The 18,701-nt window shown below is 35.6% G+C and overlaps 1 protein-coding gene across 1 annotated transcript; it reads right to left on the bottom strand.

The window, feature by feature from the left end:
- Positions 1 to 591: 591 nt before the first annotated feature.
- bphl (biphenyl hydrolase like) lies at positions 592 to 16,854 on the bottom strand. Its single transcript, XM_028804007.2, has 7 exons — positions 16,739 to 16,854; positions 11,571 to 11,674; positions 9,678 to 9,844; positions 6,170 to 6,323; positions 5,142 to 5,273; positions 2,507 to 2,630; positions 592 to 1,331 (listed from the first exon to the last, which is right to left on the bottom strand). The coding sequence occupies exons 1-7, from the start codon at positions 16,840 to 16,842 to the stop codon at positions 1,238 to 1,240; spliced, it is 879 nt and encodes a 292-aa protein (XP_028659840.2). The 5' UTR covers positions 16,843 to 16,854; the 3' UTR covers positions 592 to 1,237.
- Positions 16,855 to 18,701: the final 1,847 nt, after the last annotated feature.

Raw genomic sequence — 18,701 nt, 5'->3', positions numbered from 1 at the left:
GAAACTAAATTGGAACTGTTTGGGCACATGACAAGCAGCATGTCTGGTGTAAGAAAGGTCAGGCTTATGACCAAAAGAATACCATCCCTACAGTCAAACATGAAGGTGGGTCATTGATGATGTGGGGATGTTTTCCTGTTTTTTTGTTTTTGTTTTTTTTTTTTTAAAAGAGGAATCTGATGCTTCCTTTTCAGAAATTGAATCTTGGTGATCATTGGACTTTCCAGCAAGACAATGATCCCAAGCACAGCACCAAGTTAATCAAAGCTATACACACACACATTGATATACATACCCAAACACTATATGACAAAACACTAAGTCTGTGTATGTTATCAATCCTTCAGAGCAATCTCATTAGTCAGTTTGGTCTTGGTGACATGATCAAAAGAGGAAGTTTGAGTGTGAGACACACAAGGAAGAGAAAAGGCATAGGAGGCACACCGACAGAGTCGCCTTCAAGGACAAGAAGTATAAAACTGGACAGGAGGCGAGAAAGATGCCTTGAAAATAAAAACAGAGTTACATACTGAAACATATGATTTGAGCATAAAAAAATTACAAGTGTCTATATAAGTTGCTTAGTTATGTCCACCTACCTGCTACTAATGTGAACTAATTGAACAGACATATATTAAATGAATTAAATCTGTCTGGGAATGTTATGTTTTAATATTATGTGGAAAACAAACATAAACAAAAAACATTGAAGTAATCTGTATCACAAACTCTTTTGCCTAATTTCACATTTAACTATACTGCAACCTATTATTAAAACATTCCTTTAAGTCAGGTGGTTTTGGTTATGGTTTGAAATTACATAAGCAATTAATGCATTTACAAAAACAAATTAATTTTTTGCTCAATTGCATGAAACAATATATGGCATCTATTTCTAAACTGATTTTATAAATACACTCTTAGTTTGCGCATCAACAGAAGAGTATTTTCCACATTCCAAATAGTCCAATGGAGAGAATACAATTACTTAAAAAATGTTTATCATCATGTTACCTACCTATTGTGTCAGCTCATGGAGAATATGCAAAAATCACTACAGCCATCTTAATTTTTTGTTTTTACTCGTACAGTATTAAGATGTTCAAAAGTCAAGATCAAAATAAACCAAAATCTAATCATTTCTAAGTTTCTGTAAATACATACATTATGCTTGATATGAAATATTACTGCACTTTAAGCATTCATTGAAGGATATCTTTGAGTTATATTTTTGCAGTCATCTTTCTAGAAGAAATTCTTCAACTAGTTTGTTAAAATCTTTTGAAAATCTCAGATGCAAATTATGTTTCCCCTCTGGCATCAAATGCAACCTGAAAAAACAGAAGACACAAAAAATACCAAGAAAATTGACAGAAGCTTAAACGTTCAAGACATGGCATAGAAACTCTTCAAAATTCCATCTGCTCTCTGAGTAAATAGTTATGGTTAAGCAATAATAGATAACAGCAATTATTCTTTTACACAAAACAATACAAAAGACAATGCTAAGAGACAGGCAACTGCAATCATTTCATTGCCTAGCAAAAACATCATCCCTCAAAACATTGGTTTGCTGAACATTTACAGTACTTTACTACTGTATGCAAATGAGGAGGTGATACAGCTGCTGTACTACAGCTTCAAGGACCAGGGTTCAATTTCAAGCTCAACCACCAACTACATGTGGATTATCCAGTCTCCACATACCCATGTGTAATTGCTCCAAAGTACTCAAAATCCCAGAGATGGTAGTGATTATAAATTGGTGATTGACCTGATACAAGCAAGTGCAGATTTGTGCAAGAATGTACTCTGCAACTGTCTTTCCAATTCAGGATTGGTGTCTGCCTTGCAGCCAATGCTGCTGGGACGGAATATGGATGGCCACTATACAGGATGTGAGTTCTGATGAATGGTGTGGATGAACAGTATGATGTAACTGCCAAATAATTTACTACAAATAGTTAAAAGTATTTTAGAAAGTACTAAAGTGACACAATGTGGGGAAAAACAAGTAATGAGTTTGAAATAGTATTGTTGCTGAAGATGATAATCATACAGGGAAACTATTTAACACAGAAAATATTAAATTATGAACACAGGAAGTATAGTACAACACTAAAGGGAATTAACATATAGTCAATACATTATATTCATCACATTAAAGGGAATTAACATATAGTCAATACATTATATTCATCACATTTGAAGTTTAATATGACTCATCATATGAATTATTTCACACTAGAGTCGTCATTTACATGGTTTTTCATGTCCCTACTTGTTTAAGGGTGTCTTCATACATACAGTATCTCATGTATACGCAAATATTCCAAAATCTGAAAATATTCAAAATTCAAAATACTTCTAGACCCAGGCATTTCAGATTAGGCGTACTCAACCTGTGCAATAAATGATTTAATAGTTTGACCCTCAACTGATGCATGTTCTAAATAGTTTTCAGCACCCCTTTGTGATATTTCATGAACTTCAAAATGTTTCTTACCGAGAATTCTTGATATGCTTGTGAAGAAATTCTGGATGGAAATTTGGTACCATGGGATCTTTCTGTCCATGAATAATTAATGTTGGACAAACAATCTGTGGTAATATCTCTCGACAAATATTCCCTGTAATTCAAATCAGAGAGAGATGTTTCAACAATTTAGTCTAAATTTTAGCCTTTTGGTGTATTAGGTACTCTAGAACAGTTAACAATGAAGATTATTGTAAAACATCCAGAAAGTATATAAAAATATTACTGCTCTTAATAAAAATGCTGGGTATTAATCAGTGACTTCTTAAAATGTGTTATAATAAAAGAAATATTACACCTATTTTTATCTACACACCCAAGGTATGCAGTACATAGAGAAAGTATTGTGACAGGATGAAATTATATGGCTTAGAGTTTTCTTCATATTTCTACATATTCATCACCAATGAACATGATTTGATCACTCAGTAACTTCTGTCCGAATGTTTGTCTGCCAGAAATCAAATTGTCGCTTATTTATATTTTTATGCAGAAATTTGTGCCCAAAGTGCTGCACAATTACGACAGGAGAAAGTAATTACAAAAAGATATGATTCTTTTTATTCCATATATTTAAATTTTGGCTTCATTATTTTATTATTAAATTCACACCTTTATGTCGAGAATGTCATGTGCTGGACGCATTAACAAGATTAATATTTTTCCCCATTTCCTGTTAGTATACTTGAGCAAAATCTTTTTGGAACTCAGTAGTTAATTACTAAGTTTGCAATGGTATTTTGCTGTGAAACAGAAACACAGTATAGAACAAAGGACAAACAAAGTTCAATAACTTTCCCTAAATAATATTACATTTAAATCATCCAGTAGTATCCTGAAACCAGTTCAAAACAATTTAGATCATAGATGACTATTTCAATACAAAAAGGAACAAAGAAAAATACTTTATTATGTTTTCTTTACACATTTATGCCAACTATGGTATACTGTACTGGGGATAAAGATCAAAATAAGACTGACATTGTTGTGCAACATCAAAATAAAAGATTGATTTGTGTTTTGTATAAGACAGTTTATTAAGAAAACTAATGGGTGGATAAAACATGTCCAGAGCATTGTAACAGAAAAGTACAACTTGAAGAAACAAGATAATTCATCAACATCACTTTCTTGGATATATAAGCATATTAAAACATGAATAAAAAACCACAGCTAAATTTAAATCATTATTTGACAAAATTCTACATAAAGATTAAAAGCCAGATGTTACAGGTTTAATCTTTTTATTGAACTGCTCCTGGTACATTCCAGAATACAGCAAAACAGACTTGTATAGGGTGCTCCAGATCTAACTATGCAACTTTCAATGCAATGCAATAATTGCATAATTAGATCTGGACCACCCTGTATTAACATGGCTTAAAATGTATGAATCTCAATTGGATGAAATGTAAATAGTGCTTAAAATATTCTATAATGAATGAGTTTTTATCTTTCAATTTTACATATCTTTTTCAAAGACAGAAAAAATATTAGGTATTTCATTAATAAATTTAAAAACATTGTACTATGTGCAGGTTCATAGAAATGAATGGCAAATTAACCTTCTACTTACGGAAAAAACTAATTTTTATTTCAGATACTTCTTTTAGGACCATTCAAAAAAGATAATGACCACTAATAGAAAACAATGAATATTGTTATGTTTCCCTTCATTTCTTAACCATATACTTTCTAATAATTACCAAACTACAGATGTTTCACAAAGACCACAAATTTAAATATAGCTAATGAAGCCCAATCTTTGACATGTGTAGCAGCTAAGAGTGACACTCCTTTTTTAAATTAAGCCAGAGATAGTAACCTCCTTTAGTTGGAGAAAGCAATGCAACTGGATGAAAAATGTGGGACAAAACACAATAATTAACAAAATCATAACAGGGTTCTGCCTATGCAACTATAGGCATGGTTCATAAGAAAAGTGTAAGTGAACATTCTTGAAAAATACGTTAATTTTTGTCACTGTTCTCTCATTTTAGTACTTAGCATACTGCATTATTCCAAAAACTTCTAGTTCTGCCCGAGAAATATACAATTTTTTTCCCCTCTCACTCTGCAGGGCACTTCAAAGTTAGTAAATGTATTTCGAGTGTAATCAATTAGAGCAGTGCTTTATTTACAGCATGTTCAAACTGTTTTCTAGTTTTCAGTTAATTCAAAATGCTGCTCCTAGTATGATCATATAATCCATGCTATCAATTCTCTATATTAGCTTCCATTTAAATTTAAGACAGATTTTAAAATATTATTTCTAACTGCTTTAAATGTACTGGATTCAATTTACTTTAACACAACATACTAAAGCATGTATCAATGAGCATATATATTTTACAAATGAAAAATGCCACTATTAAAATTTCACAGAGGAATTTGAATCTTTATTGTTAATTTTCAAATATCTTTCACCTTTGTTTATGTTTTGATTAAATAAAGATGTTCAAGCAGTAAACAATAACTCTGTAAATATTTTGCTTCACTGCACTTTGATCATTTTATTTTTTAGCTTGCAGTATTTCTTAAAAACTTGTATACATAAAGGTTATAAAAACTGTCTTTAAATATTCCCTTTTACCACTCAACTTACCATCTGGCTGGAGTGCAAACTGACTAATGCCCTCAACCCACTTCAACCAGGTTTTAGCAAAATACTCTGGTCCATAAATTTTCTCCATTGGTTTCCTCATCTTTTCACTCCAGGTAGATACATCTCGAACAGCTACAGAAACAGAAAAAAAGGTCCTATATAGGTTAAATAATGAACATTTACTCAAGCTTATATGTTATTTGGCATAGTAGCTATAAAATTACACTGCTGATAAATCCCTGCATTGTAAAATTACTTTGTTCAAAATGTATCAATGTGTCACAATAAATTGGATTTGGCAAATTCAATAATGGATGGATTTAATGCAAAAATAATGCAGGCATGCAGACAGGTAGAGTGTTCGATTCCATCTGATGGAACGAAATTTCAAATTTAAATTTTTCCTCCACTGCAACTAATTCCCGCACCCAAGCCCATGAAAATGTTTTTTTGTCTAGTTTTGGTAGAACAAACAATTTCAGTCTTCAGCCTTAAGTTCCACTGCTCAAATTAGTTTTGTGAGTTGTAATTTCCGGAAATTAATTGGCTTTTATGTACTTATACCACAAATTAAAAAATAAGTAAATCAAAACATTACTGAAAGAGAGAAACTGAAGGCCAAATCTCTATTGAGATTTTGATAGCAAAACATTAAGATGAAAGGGGAATGAACCCTGGGTGTTTTTGGATAGGATTGTAGCCCGTCTTCGTTAATGTTGCACTGCTCTGCTAAATGTACCTCTGGGACCTTAACCTGCAGTCAGATGCATCATTAATTTTCTGAAACTTGGTTAGTTTAATACAGCCTGATGTGACAGCCAATTTCTATCCTATCTGGATCCAGAACAAGACAAGGACCAGCTCTATTCCACTAATCACTCATACTTCCATGTTCACTCATGCCAGGGCAACTGGTCACCACACTATCTTACCAGATCATATTTTCAGAAAGAAACAGCTTTCATCCATATTTTATTACACAAACAACCAGACAGGTTTATAATATAGCAGAATTTAAAATACCTTACCATTATAAAGCTGTAAATCCTCTTGTGTAACGTATGCATTTGCTCCCCAAACAACCAGCTTATTCATAACTGAGGGGTATACTGCAGCAGCAGTTAGTGCTGTAATTCCACCGTCACTCCAGCCAAGCATAGAAAACTTGTTAAATGATAAAGCCTAGTAAAATTCAAAGCATGCTCTTTAAAGAGATTAAAATACAAGACATGTTAATAAATGTATCCATTATTTGCTTATATGAAAGACAATGATTAAGAGTTAAAAACTGGACATTTCATAGTTCTGGATGATACATTTTTATATCTCAGTAATGTCTTGTAAAACGAGCATCTGGAAATGCCTATCCTTCTGATAAGGCAGAAATCAAATGCTGTAACTGTCAAAAATAGAAAAAATACTATGAAAAATGTAACATTTGGGAAAACAAAAACATGAGTAGACCATGGCCATGAATGCCAAAGATTATTGTTTCATGTAATGCTGCAAATGGAAAAAAAAAAAAAAAACCTGACCAAATGTTTGCAAATCCAAATTTTTTTCACTACATTTTTTAAAAAATTCACTGAATTGACTCTCTAGAATACAAAAATGAAGTCTTCTGTCATCTATATTTGAATTTTTATTAGGGATTTTTCCCACCAGATGTCCCGAACTGGGAACCTGAATAACAATCAGATAAACTGATCATTCTATACAGTAAACTGAAGTTTAACATAGTGCCAGAGAGTAGTGATGTGTTGCATATTGGCTGAATATGCATGCAAGAATGTTGATGGACAGGTTGACAGACAAGATTAGACAAGAGTCCCCGTGGACTATGACGTTTGCGGATGACATTGTGATCTGTAGTGAGAGTATGGAGCAGGATGAGGAGACCCTGGAGATGTGGGGATATGCTCTAGAGTGGTCAGGAATGAAGGTCAGTAGGTCCAAGACAGAATACATGTGTGTGAATGTGAGGGAGGTCAGAGGAATTGTGAAGGTGTGGGGAGTAGAGTTCGCAAAGGTGGATGAGTTTAAATACTTGGGATAAACAGTACAGAATAATTGGGAGTGTGAAAGAGAGGCGAAGAAGAGAGTGCAGGCAGGGTGGAGTGAGTAGAGAAGAGGGTCAGGAGTGATTTGTGACAGATGGGTACCACAAAGAGTGAAAGGGAAGATCTACAAGATGGTAGTTATGACCAGCTATGTTTATATGGCTTGGAGACGGTGGCACTGACAAAAAGAAAGGTGGCAGAGTTAAAGATGTTACGATTTACATTGGGTGTGAGGAGGAGGGACAGGATTAGGAACAAGTACATTAGAGGCTCAGCTTGGGTTGGATAGTTTGGAGACAAAGCCAGAGAGGCGACATTGTGTTGCTTTGGACATGTGCAAAGGACAGATGTTGGGTATATTGGGAGAATGATGCTAAGGATGGAGCTACCAGACAAGAGGAAAAGAGGAAGACCTAAGAAGAGGTGTATGGATGTGGTGAGAGAGGATATGCAGGTTGTGAGTGTGACACACCAAGGTGGAGAGGACAGGAAGATATGGAAAAAGATGATCCATTGTGACAACCCTAAAGGGAGAAGCCGAAAGAAGAAGATATAAGAACTTCACTTTATCCTGTACACAGACAATACTACAACACGTCAAAAGACAAAATGGATAATGCATGATATATGAAACATTGTAAGAGTATAATTTGGCACAACTAGGGGGCTTCGCCCCCTGCTTGCTTCGCTTTCCAACCCCCCGGCCAGCGCTACGCACCAGCCACTTCACTTCTCTGCCGCTCGCGTATGTGGATTTCACTTTCACCAAACAACACATCTTTTAATTCTTACAGATACTCCTCTTCATTGGGAAGAAACACTACTTTTCCCTGATGGCAACACGAATTAGACGATCTACAGGTCTCCAACACAAAGTTTAAATCCGTACAATATATTCGATCACTTTTCGCTGTTCTGTTATTTCACTGAGTAATAATTTCCGTTTGTTTGAGCTAATGCGATCTTTACTATCATTTTCTGATACTTGCGAATTTTAGTACTTTCATTATCTCTAACCTGCTCTGCATGTGTATTGTGCCAACGTTTTTGAATTCTTTACAACGTTCTACTTTGTCGCCTATTTTTATTTCTGGCCCCGGGTGTGGTTAAATCACTTGGCACAATTCTCGTCTCACGGGACGTGAAAGTATCTCTCTGAAAAAGTCATGTCTCGTCGCAAGCTAAAAAGTATCGTCCCAGGATTTTTTTATTATAATAGAGAGATGTAGGTCCACTGTAATAGGAAGGGTTCTTACACATGCAAACATGTTTAAAAAATATATATTTTTGTATAGTTATGCATATGTACTGTATGTAAAATGTATTATTTTTAACAATATGATTTTTCTCAAAAAAGTGTGAATTTCCAAAGAGATAAAATCAGAAAGTACAAAGCAGAAATAACTTTCTAAGCAGACTTGTTGTTGAAAAGTAAGAAACTAGAAAGAAAATGGCTTATAGAACCTTTCCAAGTTGTGAATGACTGGATAAAGTCAAATATTGAAATTTCAATATTTTCTACAAGGTAGTGATCGTCATTTGGGTAAATAGAGAAGGCTCTTCACATTCTATATTTTAATTACACATATTATTTTCTGTAATACATAAAATATTTACTTTTACTTTTGCAACTTAACCTGACAGGAAGCACTACTGTCTCACTTTCAGGGATTAAGGCTGGATATCTAAACAGTTACTACTGCTTTTCACTCCCATTCCTTGTTAGTGTCAACTATAAATTATGCATTTTTAGGGAGAGACCTACGCTATATGCAAGGGTTAAATTTTAGTCTTTTGACAGTTTTTCCATTATCTCAATTGTCGCAGCACTGCAACAATAATGAAATGAACCCTGTATGTGCACCAGTATATACCTAAATCATTTTTGAAAATGAAACGTGGGTTTTCCTATTTATAGTATATTGCTAAAAGACATTCAAAAAGTTGGAGAATTTGGCAATACTGTGCACAAAATATTCTGAGAAATCCTTTTGAGAAATCTGAAGCAGAAATTAAAATATCCATAGTTAAATCATAAAATATTAACGGAACATTTTATATAAGACAAACTGCAGCATTATTAATCCACTGCCTGCTGAAAATTGATAATTACGCAGGATTTTAAAAGTTTACTTCCTAAAAATAGTTTGCCTAAAGCCAAAGCATACTGACAGACTTGCAAAACTTCAGCTGTAGTCACTGGATAACAAAGTGCTGGTTTCTAAATTCACCTTAATCTCTCCAAAGAATGGCATATGACAAGAACTACTCTTTTACATGTATTCTGCAGAGGGCAAAATCTTTTGAATTCATTAAAACTATTTACAGTGTGCTTTATTAAAGGCCAAATATTGATTCATTCAAACACAATTGCCTTTGAAGCTACCAAGAGAAAAAATAACTGCATAGATGATTTCTCAATTGACTGCAAAGCAGACTCCAATTAAATTTACTATTTTCACAATGTATATCCTACCTTCATTAGAGCTACAGCATCACCAGCATCTCGTGAGAAAAAATCCAGAGGAAAGTCTCTTTCAGGGGGTATGGACTTTCCATATCCTCTAGGATCCCAGGCCACAACTGTGAAGTATTCTTTGTTTAGATAATCAAGCTGAGGCCCAAAGTCAGTGTGGCTGCTACCTTTAATAAAAAACAAAAACAAAAAAGTATTGCTGCAAATATAATAAAGAAATGACTAGTAGTAACAACTGCTTTGGGAATCACACTTCTTCTTATTCTCTATAACACACTTCACATTGAAATGATTTAAGCAGCTCTGAGTGAAACAGAACTGTACCATTTGTGAAAGTGAGGTTAAAGGGCATCATAGATATCTTTTTGTCTAGTTGTTGAAAATGTAGCAGCCTGAAAATATATAAGATATGGGAATTTACATTATATGGGATATCTGCTTAAGCATTAAAATAAATTGAACAGTAATTTAGAACTGGCAGTTGTACAGTACATGTTCTTATTCTAGGGCTGCCATAAACTATACAGGAACTGTGGATTCAATTAAAGTCATAAGTAGTGTAAGTTGGAGAACTATTATTTGCATCTTCTAGTCAAAGAAGCTCTTAATATAACCTATAAAATAATAAATGAACAGAGGAGTTAAGAAAACAATGCAATTCTTCTGAAGAACATTTAATGTGTTATTTTACATCTGTTCTGTCCAGGGATCAGTAACCTGATCTCAAAGAAATGGAACATCAATCGATCTTAATTATTAGTAACATATTTTAATCTATAATTCTAAAACTACCTTTCCATTAGTTATTGCTATGGAAACAAAAAAAATGACGCAATACTAATCATAAATGCACTAATAGTGTATAACAATAATGTTTTTGTGGTCAAACTGCTAATGAATGACACACACCTGATGTGAAAATGCACAAACTATTGTATTTTGTTACAGATGAGACACTGTCATTAACAACCTAGAGGTTCTACTCCTGCCATCTACAAACAAAACGATACAGTTAATAGCTAGCCAAAGAACACAAATAATGGAGGACTAAAATTTGTTTCTGCTCACAAATACTGATGAAAGGACAAGGATATTGAAAGAAAAAAAAAAAAAAAACACAGAGCCAAATGTTTTTTATACTGAAGGCTATTGGTGACAGTTCCATGGTATAGGGTACATTTTCATGTCACAGACTGGGACATTTGCTACAAATACAGCAAGGATATCTGTACTTCAGTGCCAACGGGGTATATTCCTTTATAGCATAAGTGTTGTCAACTATGAACAGGCTTTTTTTTTTTAAATAGGAAAATACTCCATGCCACAAAGATAGGAAAAGTACTATAGGTTTCAGGAACCAGACTATGAATTTAGTAGAGACTCACCACCGTCTTCTCTTGACAAGTTATGAGACATACTGGAATCAACCTGGGCCAGATCCCTTTGCCCAACTTTTAGCACCTGGAGACCATACTACAGTGTATTCTGAGTGTACACAGAGCAAAGGAATACCCAGATGCTACTAAATAAAGTTAGGTAATAAAGTCATCCCATAGTTTATGGTCATAATCATAAAAATGCTTATCAGTCCTTGGGCAGTTTGCCTAATGTATAACAAAAAATATTTATCTGCATGATTTTTCACCTTTCCAGAAAATGCTTTTACTAAAATATCATGCTACTTATATTACTTTAACCATATTTTAATCACACAGTCACTATTCCTGAGATAAAACTATTTCTTGAATTCTCCGACTGAATGAATTGCTCATTTCTCGGCTAGTGTAAAATGAAGTCATCTGACAGATAATCATAAATCAAAATTACACTGCAATTAATTGAATCATTGTCACAATGCATTACAGTGAACAACAGGTCTAGGATATACAGTACCTAGGGCTCCAGGAAGAAGTAAAACTGCATGACTGCCACTTCCTGTTTGTTGGTAATGCAGGTGTACACCATTGACATTTTTCATGCCAGATTTCACAAAAGTGCTATTAGAAGTAAAGAAATCAAAGCGGTTAAAAGCAACATAAAACAGATATACAGAATACAGAGGTTATTTTTAGATTCAATTTTAGCTATTAAGAATATTCATAACAACCCAAAAAATCACTAATTCCGAGCTCATAAGATATAAAAATAAAGCAGACTTCTATAAAGACTCTATTGTATCATAGCTTCTACAAGATATAGCTAAACATTTTCCAGTTTTCACTATAGCTGCTTTAATTAAAAGATTCATATTCCTAAACAGGAATTTATTATTTGTATTATTTGCAGTTGGACATAAGTCAAACATCTACAAAGGAAAACCAAAACATCAAGTAAAAATATTTTTTTTGTATTTGGAGGTCTGTGTTTAAAGTAAATGGTGCCATAGTATTAAGACTGAACATAAGGTAAAGAGATTATGGTCTCAAAATGACATAACAATTCAGTCATCTAAAATAGGCAGTAACTGATGGAAACAATCCTGTAAAATCTGACAATCAGAAGTTTAAAAGCATGCAGACAACCAGAAGGTAACAGTACTAACTACAATGTCCACTTAAAATGGTATGGTGCAAAGAATGCCAGAAGTAATTATAATTGTGCCATCCCATGTAAACTAATGCTGATGCAGTGATAAAGCAAGTCTTGATTTTACAGCTGCAGTGATGCTCATCTCTACTTATTTTTGTATATCCTGCCCTTTGACCAAAAATTGAGATTACAGAGAATGGATCATTTGCTATTATCTCTTCCTTTCAAAGAGTGCCTTTAACAGAACTTTCATCTCAAACAAGTTGTCACCTTGTTTCTGTATTTAGTTGGTCCTGAAATAATATGGCAAACATTTGGAAAATACTATCCTTAGAATTTCGTGATTAATCCTAAAATGAAGGTTTAGTTTCTATATACAAAGTGAATGTCACCAATTCTTCCCTGATTTTTACTATCTGCTGCTTCCCTCCTGGAGACTGTTCAGTATGTGTGTGTTAGCAGCTTACAAATGGCATTTATTATGTTGTAAATGCACTTTGAAGAGATCCATTTGAAATACAGTATGTATAGCTATAATGGGTGCCATCTTATTGACACAGGCTGTCCTAAAACCAACTTCAAATCACAATACTTCAAAAGTATGTTGTATCATTTATTTTTCAAAGTTTACATAGGCAATCCTGGCCCTGCAAGGTTACAGCAATTAAATGATTGTATAGCGGTTAACAACCAAAATTATTTCATAGGAACTTGTTCAAAAAGAGATCTGGCTTTCCAGTGGTAGCTTAAATGAGGGGAGAAAAGGCAAATGCATGTGTTGCTACTACCGCCACTTTAAGTGCAATAGAATCCACATTACTAACCGAGAATGCGAAACCGGATGGACGCAGGGACATCCGGCCATGGGCCGTAGCCGCAAAAAGTCGTACTGCGCAGGCGCCCCAAGAAATGAGGCGCCGCGAGAGGCGGCCAAGACCACAGAAAAAAGGAGTGAGCACAGAAAAAAGGAGTCAAACGCAGGCGACGCACACAGCGCCGCACAAGCAACCCCCCCCCCCCCACACACACAAGCAACGGACGGGACACACACAAAGAGGACGATTCAACAAGCACGTAGCACACAAAAAAAAAGAAGCCGCGAGCACCACACAAAGCCCATTGGACACAAAACGGGACAGACTACGGACATAGCACACGAAACGTACACAAAAACGACGCTTCAGACCCACGACCACAGTAACATAAATAACAAATGACACACAAAGCCCCATTTCTAAATGAACCGTCCGTATTAAACATACGTCACCTCAACACGTTCACAATATGCAGCATAGGTAGATCTCATTACAATGAGGCACTATTAACCGTTCAACCGCAGAAAAGGCTCCATATTAACAGTGAGTGCGATCCTCCTTATTACTTATCCATATTTCTCACACTCAAGAACAAACAAGTCATGAATTCACGATCACAGGTACAAAACGATACCGATCGGATAACGGGACCAAACACAATTCACACTATGCAGCATAGGTGGATCTCATTACAATAAGGCACTATTAACCGTTCAACCGCAGAAAAGGCTCCATATTAACAGTGAGTGCGATACTCCTTATTACTTATCCATATTTCTAGAAGAAAAAATGTCTCGGCTCCAAAAACGCAAAGCTCAACTAAAGCTTCTAACTAACGATGTACCTAAAAGTAAAAACTTTATGAACTGCGTTAGATCCTACAATAGTTCATTTGCTTTTGCATCTACCGGAGTAAATATCAGGCCACCAAAGGGCAATGGCCCATACTGCTTTCGCATATGTGCACAAATACTGCATCGCATTGGAACAGTGCACCCTGAAACAAATCAACAACGCAAATATGCACAAATCTACATCCTAGATCCACATGACGCAATCTATCAATCAAAGTGCTGCATCGCAACAGGCACGGATTCAAAATGAAACACCTCCCGTCTCAGACATACGTTAACGGCAGCGAAGGCTACAACGGGCTTCTCACACAGCACAGGCACATCAATTACAGCTCCAAAACAACACGTCCCAAATACTACACATGCAACAACGCGCCTCTCAAACGGCACAAGCAAAACATACACCAGGAAAATTCATTTGGCTTAATGAATGTCATTTGCAATCATTGTCATTCAGTTCACTTCCCTGAAGAAACAACTGGCAATACAAGTAATACATTTACACGTTGTTGTCAAAAGGGTCAAATTAGACTGCCTCCTTTACATTCATATCCTGAATATCTACAGAAGCTTCTAACTAACGATGTACCTGAAAGTGAAATCTTTATGAACTGCATTAGATCCTACAAATCGGTATCCACTATGAACATTAACGGTGGCACTGCACGTGACATCCGTATTGCAAAACTGTTAATTATTGATGAATGTACAATGGCATCCAGTCACTTAACACCATTCATAAACTTCTACAAACGTTTATGAATAATAATATTCCCTTTGGAGGAAAAGTACTTTTATTAGGAGGAGATTTTAGACAGTGCTTAGCTATTCTTCCACATGCCATGCGCTCAGCTATTGTTCAGTGCAACTTAAAATACGCAGACAATTGGCATTGCTTTCAAAAGATTCAGTTAGTACAAAACATACGATGTCCAGAACCAGATCATAACAATTGCTTATTACAACTGGGAGATGGTACACTCACCAATACAGATGGACTTCACCCACATATTATTACAATTCCTCAAGCCTTTATGTGCGACGACTTAGTTACAGAAAGATTTGGAACAGCAATCTCATTAGACCAAATGCCCCTTTTAACACAACGCACTATATTATGTCCAAATAATATTAATGTGGAAAACATAAATACCCAAGTCATTCCATTACTTCCTGGAGAGACACAACTCTTTCTAAGCTCTGACAAACTTGACTCTGATCACAACAATAACCATCTTCATTGACATTACAAGTTCTGACCTGGAATTACCTTTTACACTTAAACGGCGTGTACAAAGAAATTTTCCAATAAACCTTTACACTGTGCCACACACTTTATTGTTTGCTTTCTATTTGCATCATCTACACCTTCACACTATTCTATATCTCATTCATACATCACGCTCTTTGTCATTCCCAACACCAGGGGTTGGCGAGCGAAGTGAGCAGGGGGCGGAGCCCCCTAGTTTATTGAGGTTTGGCTTGCTTTTCCATCCATTCAATCACTTTCCTGAACACAATTTTGCAACACAGGATTATTAATGCCTACCCAACAGAATTTAAGTCCCTTCCTAGGACACCAGTTGTCTTTGGTTACCCTTGCACACATACCAACACACTATCATACCAAGCTAACTGAGAGTTGCCAAACAAGCTAACAGCAAGGTTTTGAATTTTCAAATAGGCTAGGCCAGTGTTTCCCAACCTCAGTCCTGTTGCCCCCTTGTGGCTGCAGATTTTTGTTCCAACCAGCTTCTGTTTTTAATTGGGACTCCTGAGCTAATTAAGTGATGTGTTATTTCCCAAGTTATAGAAATTAGAAAACTAAGTTTACTAAATATATATATATATACACACATACATACATACACACACAGTGCATCCGGAAAGTATTCACAACGCATCACTTTTTCCACATTTTGTTATGTTACAGCCTTATTCCAAAATGGATTAAATTCATTTTTTTCCTCAGAATTCTACACACAACACCCCATAATGACAACGTGAAAAAAGTTTACTTGAGGTTTTTGTAAATTTATTAAAAATAAAAAAACTGTGAAATCACATGTACATAAGTATTCACAGCCTTTGCCATGAAGAATAACACAGATGCTACCAACTCCGCGCTTATACCTGCAGAAAGCGGACTCCATAATAAGCAGATGGATGTTTATCTGTTTGTTTAAGAGAAGAACAGGTCGGTATTGAAAGAACCTACTTAAAATATGCAACTTTTTTGTTGTTGAATTTAAACATGTGAATGTTATTTTGCGAGGAATATTATGTTCATTCAAATAATATATTAAAGTAACATTCCACTAACGTAAATGCAAAAGCGCAATACTAAAACAAAAATCAGAAAAACCATTTACCTTAACTATTTTAATTACAGTACTTCTAACCAAAGTTTGTGTTAAGATGCATTCCCAAAAACAAGAGCAGAACGCGTTTTATATTGATATTTTCTTATTTATATGCAGTATCGTTATATCTGACCGAATGTCACCTAATGATAACCAGCTACACTGAATTAGCGTCTAGAAGTGAAGAGTGGACTCCCAGCTGTTTGTTAGCAATCCAAAAGGAAACGCTGAAGTTAACGTCATCGTAGCTGAAGGCGCATGCCCACTGAACTTTCCTGCTTAATCCGTGGTAACATACAAGACGTTGTTGCTGTTATTAGGTAGGTAGGTAGGTTGGTAGGTTAAATCTGTTCCAATTTTTCTTCTGGTAAAAAAAAAAAAAGCATGCGGCCGTTTTTCTTAATCTTGGTTTTCCCGTTTCGTGACACGAAACCGCTTTGCCCAGGCGCTTTCGACAAAACACACTATTTAATCCTGAAGTAATGTCTCATATCCTTTACCTGTACGGACTCAACAGTCTCGGTGCCCAGACAGGGGCGCCCTTCACTGATGCCAGTGTAGCCCTAAAAGAGCTCAACAAGTTCGTGCACGACACCCACGCCATCTTCCAATTCACACTGCATTTGCAGGAGGTAGCGACACCTATAGTTCATTTTTGGACAGCAGCCTTTAAGCTACACTGTTGCATACCTTTCGAGAAGGAAATGCAGCAAGATATGTTACTGGATACCATTGTACTTGCCACAGGATTCGGTGGCTAAGGCCTGTTATACAGCGTTGGGAAATGGCCTAGTAATACATATAACTTAAATTGGTTTATTAATAGAGATGTATACATGTCTCTCCACCAACTAAAACTACTGCAAATGTATAATGCTGTACCTAGTCTCTCACGCTATTTTGGCCTTATAAAGCATATTATACTCTGTGGATAATATTTGTATCGAGTAATTACTCATTAATCCATTCATTTTTGGACGTGTATTTAATTCATGGCCATGAAAGCCTGTTCTGGTAGCAGTGAGTGCCAATTTATTGAATGATTGTGTAACTGGTAATTTCTGTCATACTATCTAACATCTGATGGTGTATTTCAAATAGGTCCTTTTTTCCCAGGTGGGAGCTTTGAAAAAAATTGAGAAGCAGGAACACTTGGATTCATATCCTAGATCAGGGGTGGGCAGTGTCGGTCCTGGAGAGCCACAGTAGCTGCAGGTTTTTGTTCCAACATAGTGTCTTAATGAGAAGTCAATTATTGCTGATGAAGCATTTATTGCTCAAGTGACATTTTGATGCTTCATTTTAGTGGTCTCGCTTGTTAAGGTTCCCCACCCTTAATTGCTTATTTCAGTCATGAACAGCTGCAATCATGGTTCCTTATTAGCAAAAAGATGCAAATGACAAAGGAGCCAGCAGTTCTCCAACTAACTTGTTTCCATTTACACGTGTGTGGATTCACCATGTACTGGTTTAGTACATCTGATTCAGTTAAATTCATCTGGTTTAGTAAAACACTTAAGAGGAAAATATGACAAACTGAAAATGATCCGTTTTAGGCCTTAAATCATTTGGGTAATATCCTTAGAAAGGAAAAAGTCTACGATATAAAAACCTAACATTGCAAACTAACAAACCATAAAATTAAATACGGTCTGTGATTGGCAATGACTGGTTTCTGAGTAGTTGGGGCTGGAACAAAAACCTGCAGCCACTGCTGCCCTCCAGGATTGACACTGACCCCAAAACCCCATCTTAGACCAAAGGTTCTCAGTCTTTTTCTTGGTGTACTACCTCAGGAACTGAAATATTTCTAAATTCTGTCTTAAATTGTTAAGTACCATACTCTTATTAGTCAAACCTTAAGGTGATATTTCTTTAAATGCCCCTACCATAAACAAATAGATTCTATATAAAAGTCATTCTTGTTCCAAAAGTCCTCCCTGAAAAAAATGAAATCACAAAATCATAGACCCCCTAGGAATCAATAAACCACTGTTTACAGTATCAGGTGCTGGAAAGGAACAATCACCATCTGCCAATGGCCAATACCCACATATTTTATTCCTACCTTGACCCATCAGTGTGTGCTACCCATAACCCATAACCAGATATGGGGAAAAACTGAGGAGGAAGCTGCAAGGCATGACAGAATTAGTAATAAAGTTCTTAAGCTGTGTGTTGACCAACTTTGTGGTATCCACTGTTGCTTGTAGGTCTGTAACTGAGAATTAATCACATGTCTCTGTTGTGGAAAACAGCTTGTTCCAGTCCCCAGGAAGACATGTGCCTACACACAAATGACTGTATATTAGTGGCCCTTATGTCACACTTTATGAAAATCTTAAGAGATCTACTGTATATGCGTCCTATTGTGAAAGGCTACTAGGGACCACTTTGCTTATCAGAAAAAGACTGAGTGGAGGATGTAATTATCTATTGGCAGTCAAGGACAGTACTTGCAAT

The sequence above is a fragment of the Erpetoichthys calabaricus genome, chromosome 6, assembly GCF_900747795.2.
Source record: "Erpetoichthys calabaricus chromosome 6, fErpCal1.3, whole genome shotgun sequence".
NCBI lineage: Eukaryota > Metazoa > Chordata > Cladistia > Polypteriformes > Polypteridae > Erpetoichthys > Erpetoichthys calabaricus.
The sequence above is the reverse complement of the archived record's forward strand: the minus strand, read 5'-3'. Positions and strand labels throughout refer to the sequence as shown.

Coding starts and splice junctions, on each gene's coding strand:
- bphl (XM_028804007.2), bottom strand. CDS start 16,842: ATGGCGTGGGTGTCGTGCACGAACTTGTTGAGCTCTTTTAGGGCTACA. Junction 6,324..9,677: donor ATGCTGTAGCTCTAATGAAG/GTAGGATATACA, acceptor GAATTTTACTAG/GCTTTATCATTTAACAAGTT. Junction 1,332..2,506: donor AAGCATATCAAGAATTCTCG/GTAAGAAACATT, acceptor CTGTTTTTTCAG/GTTGCATTTGATGCCAGAGG.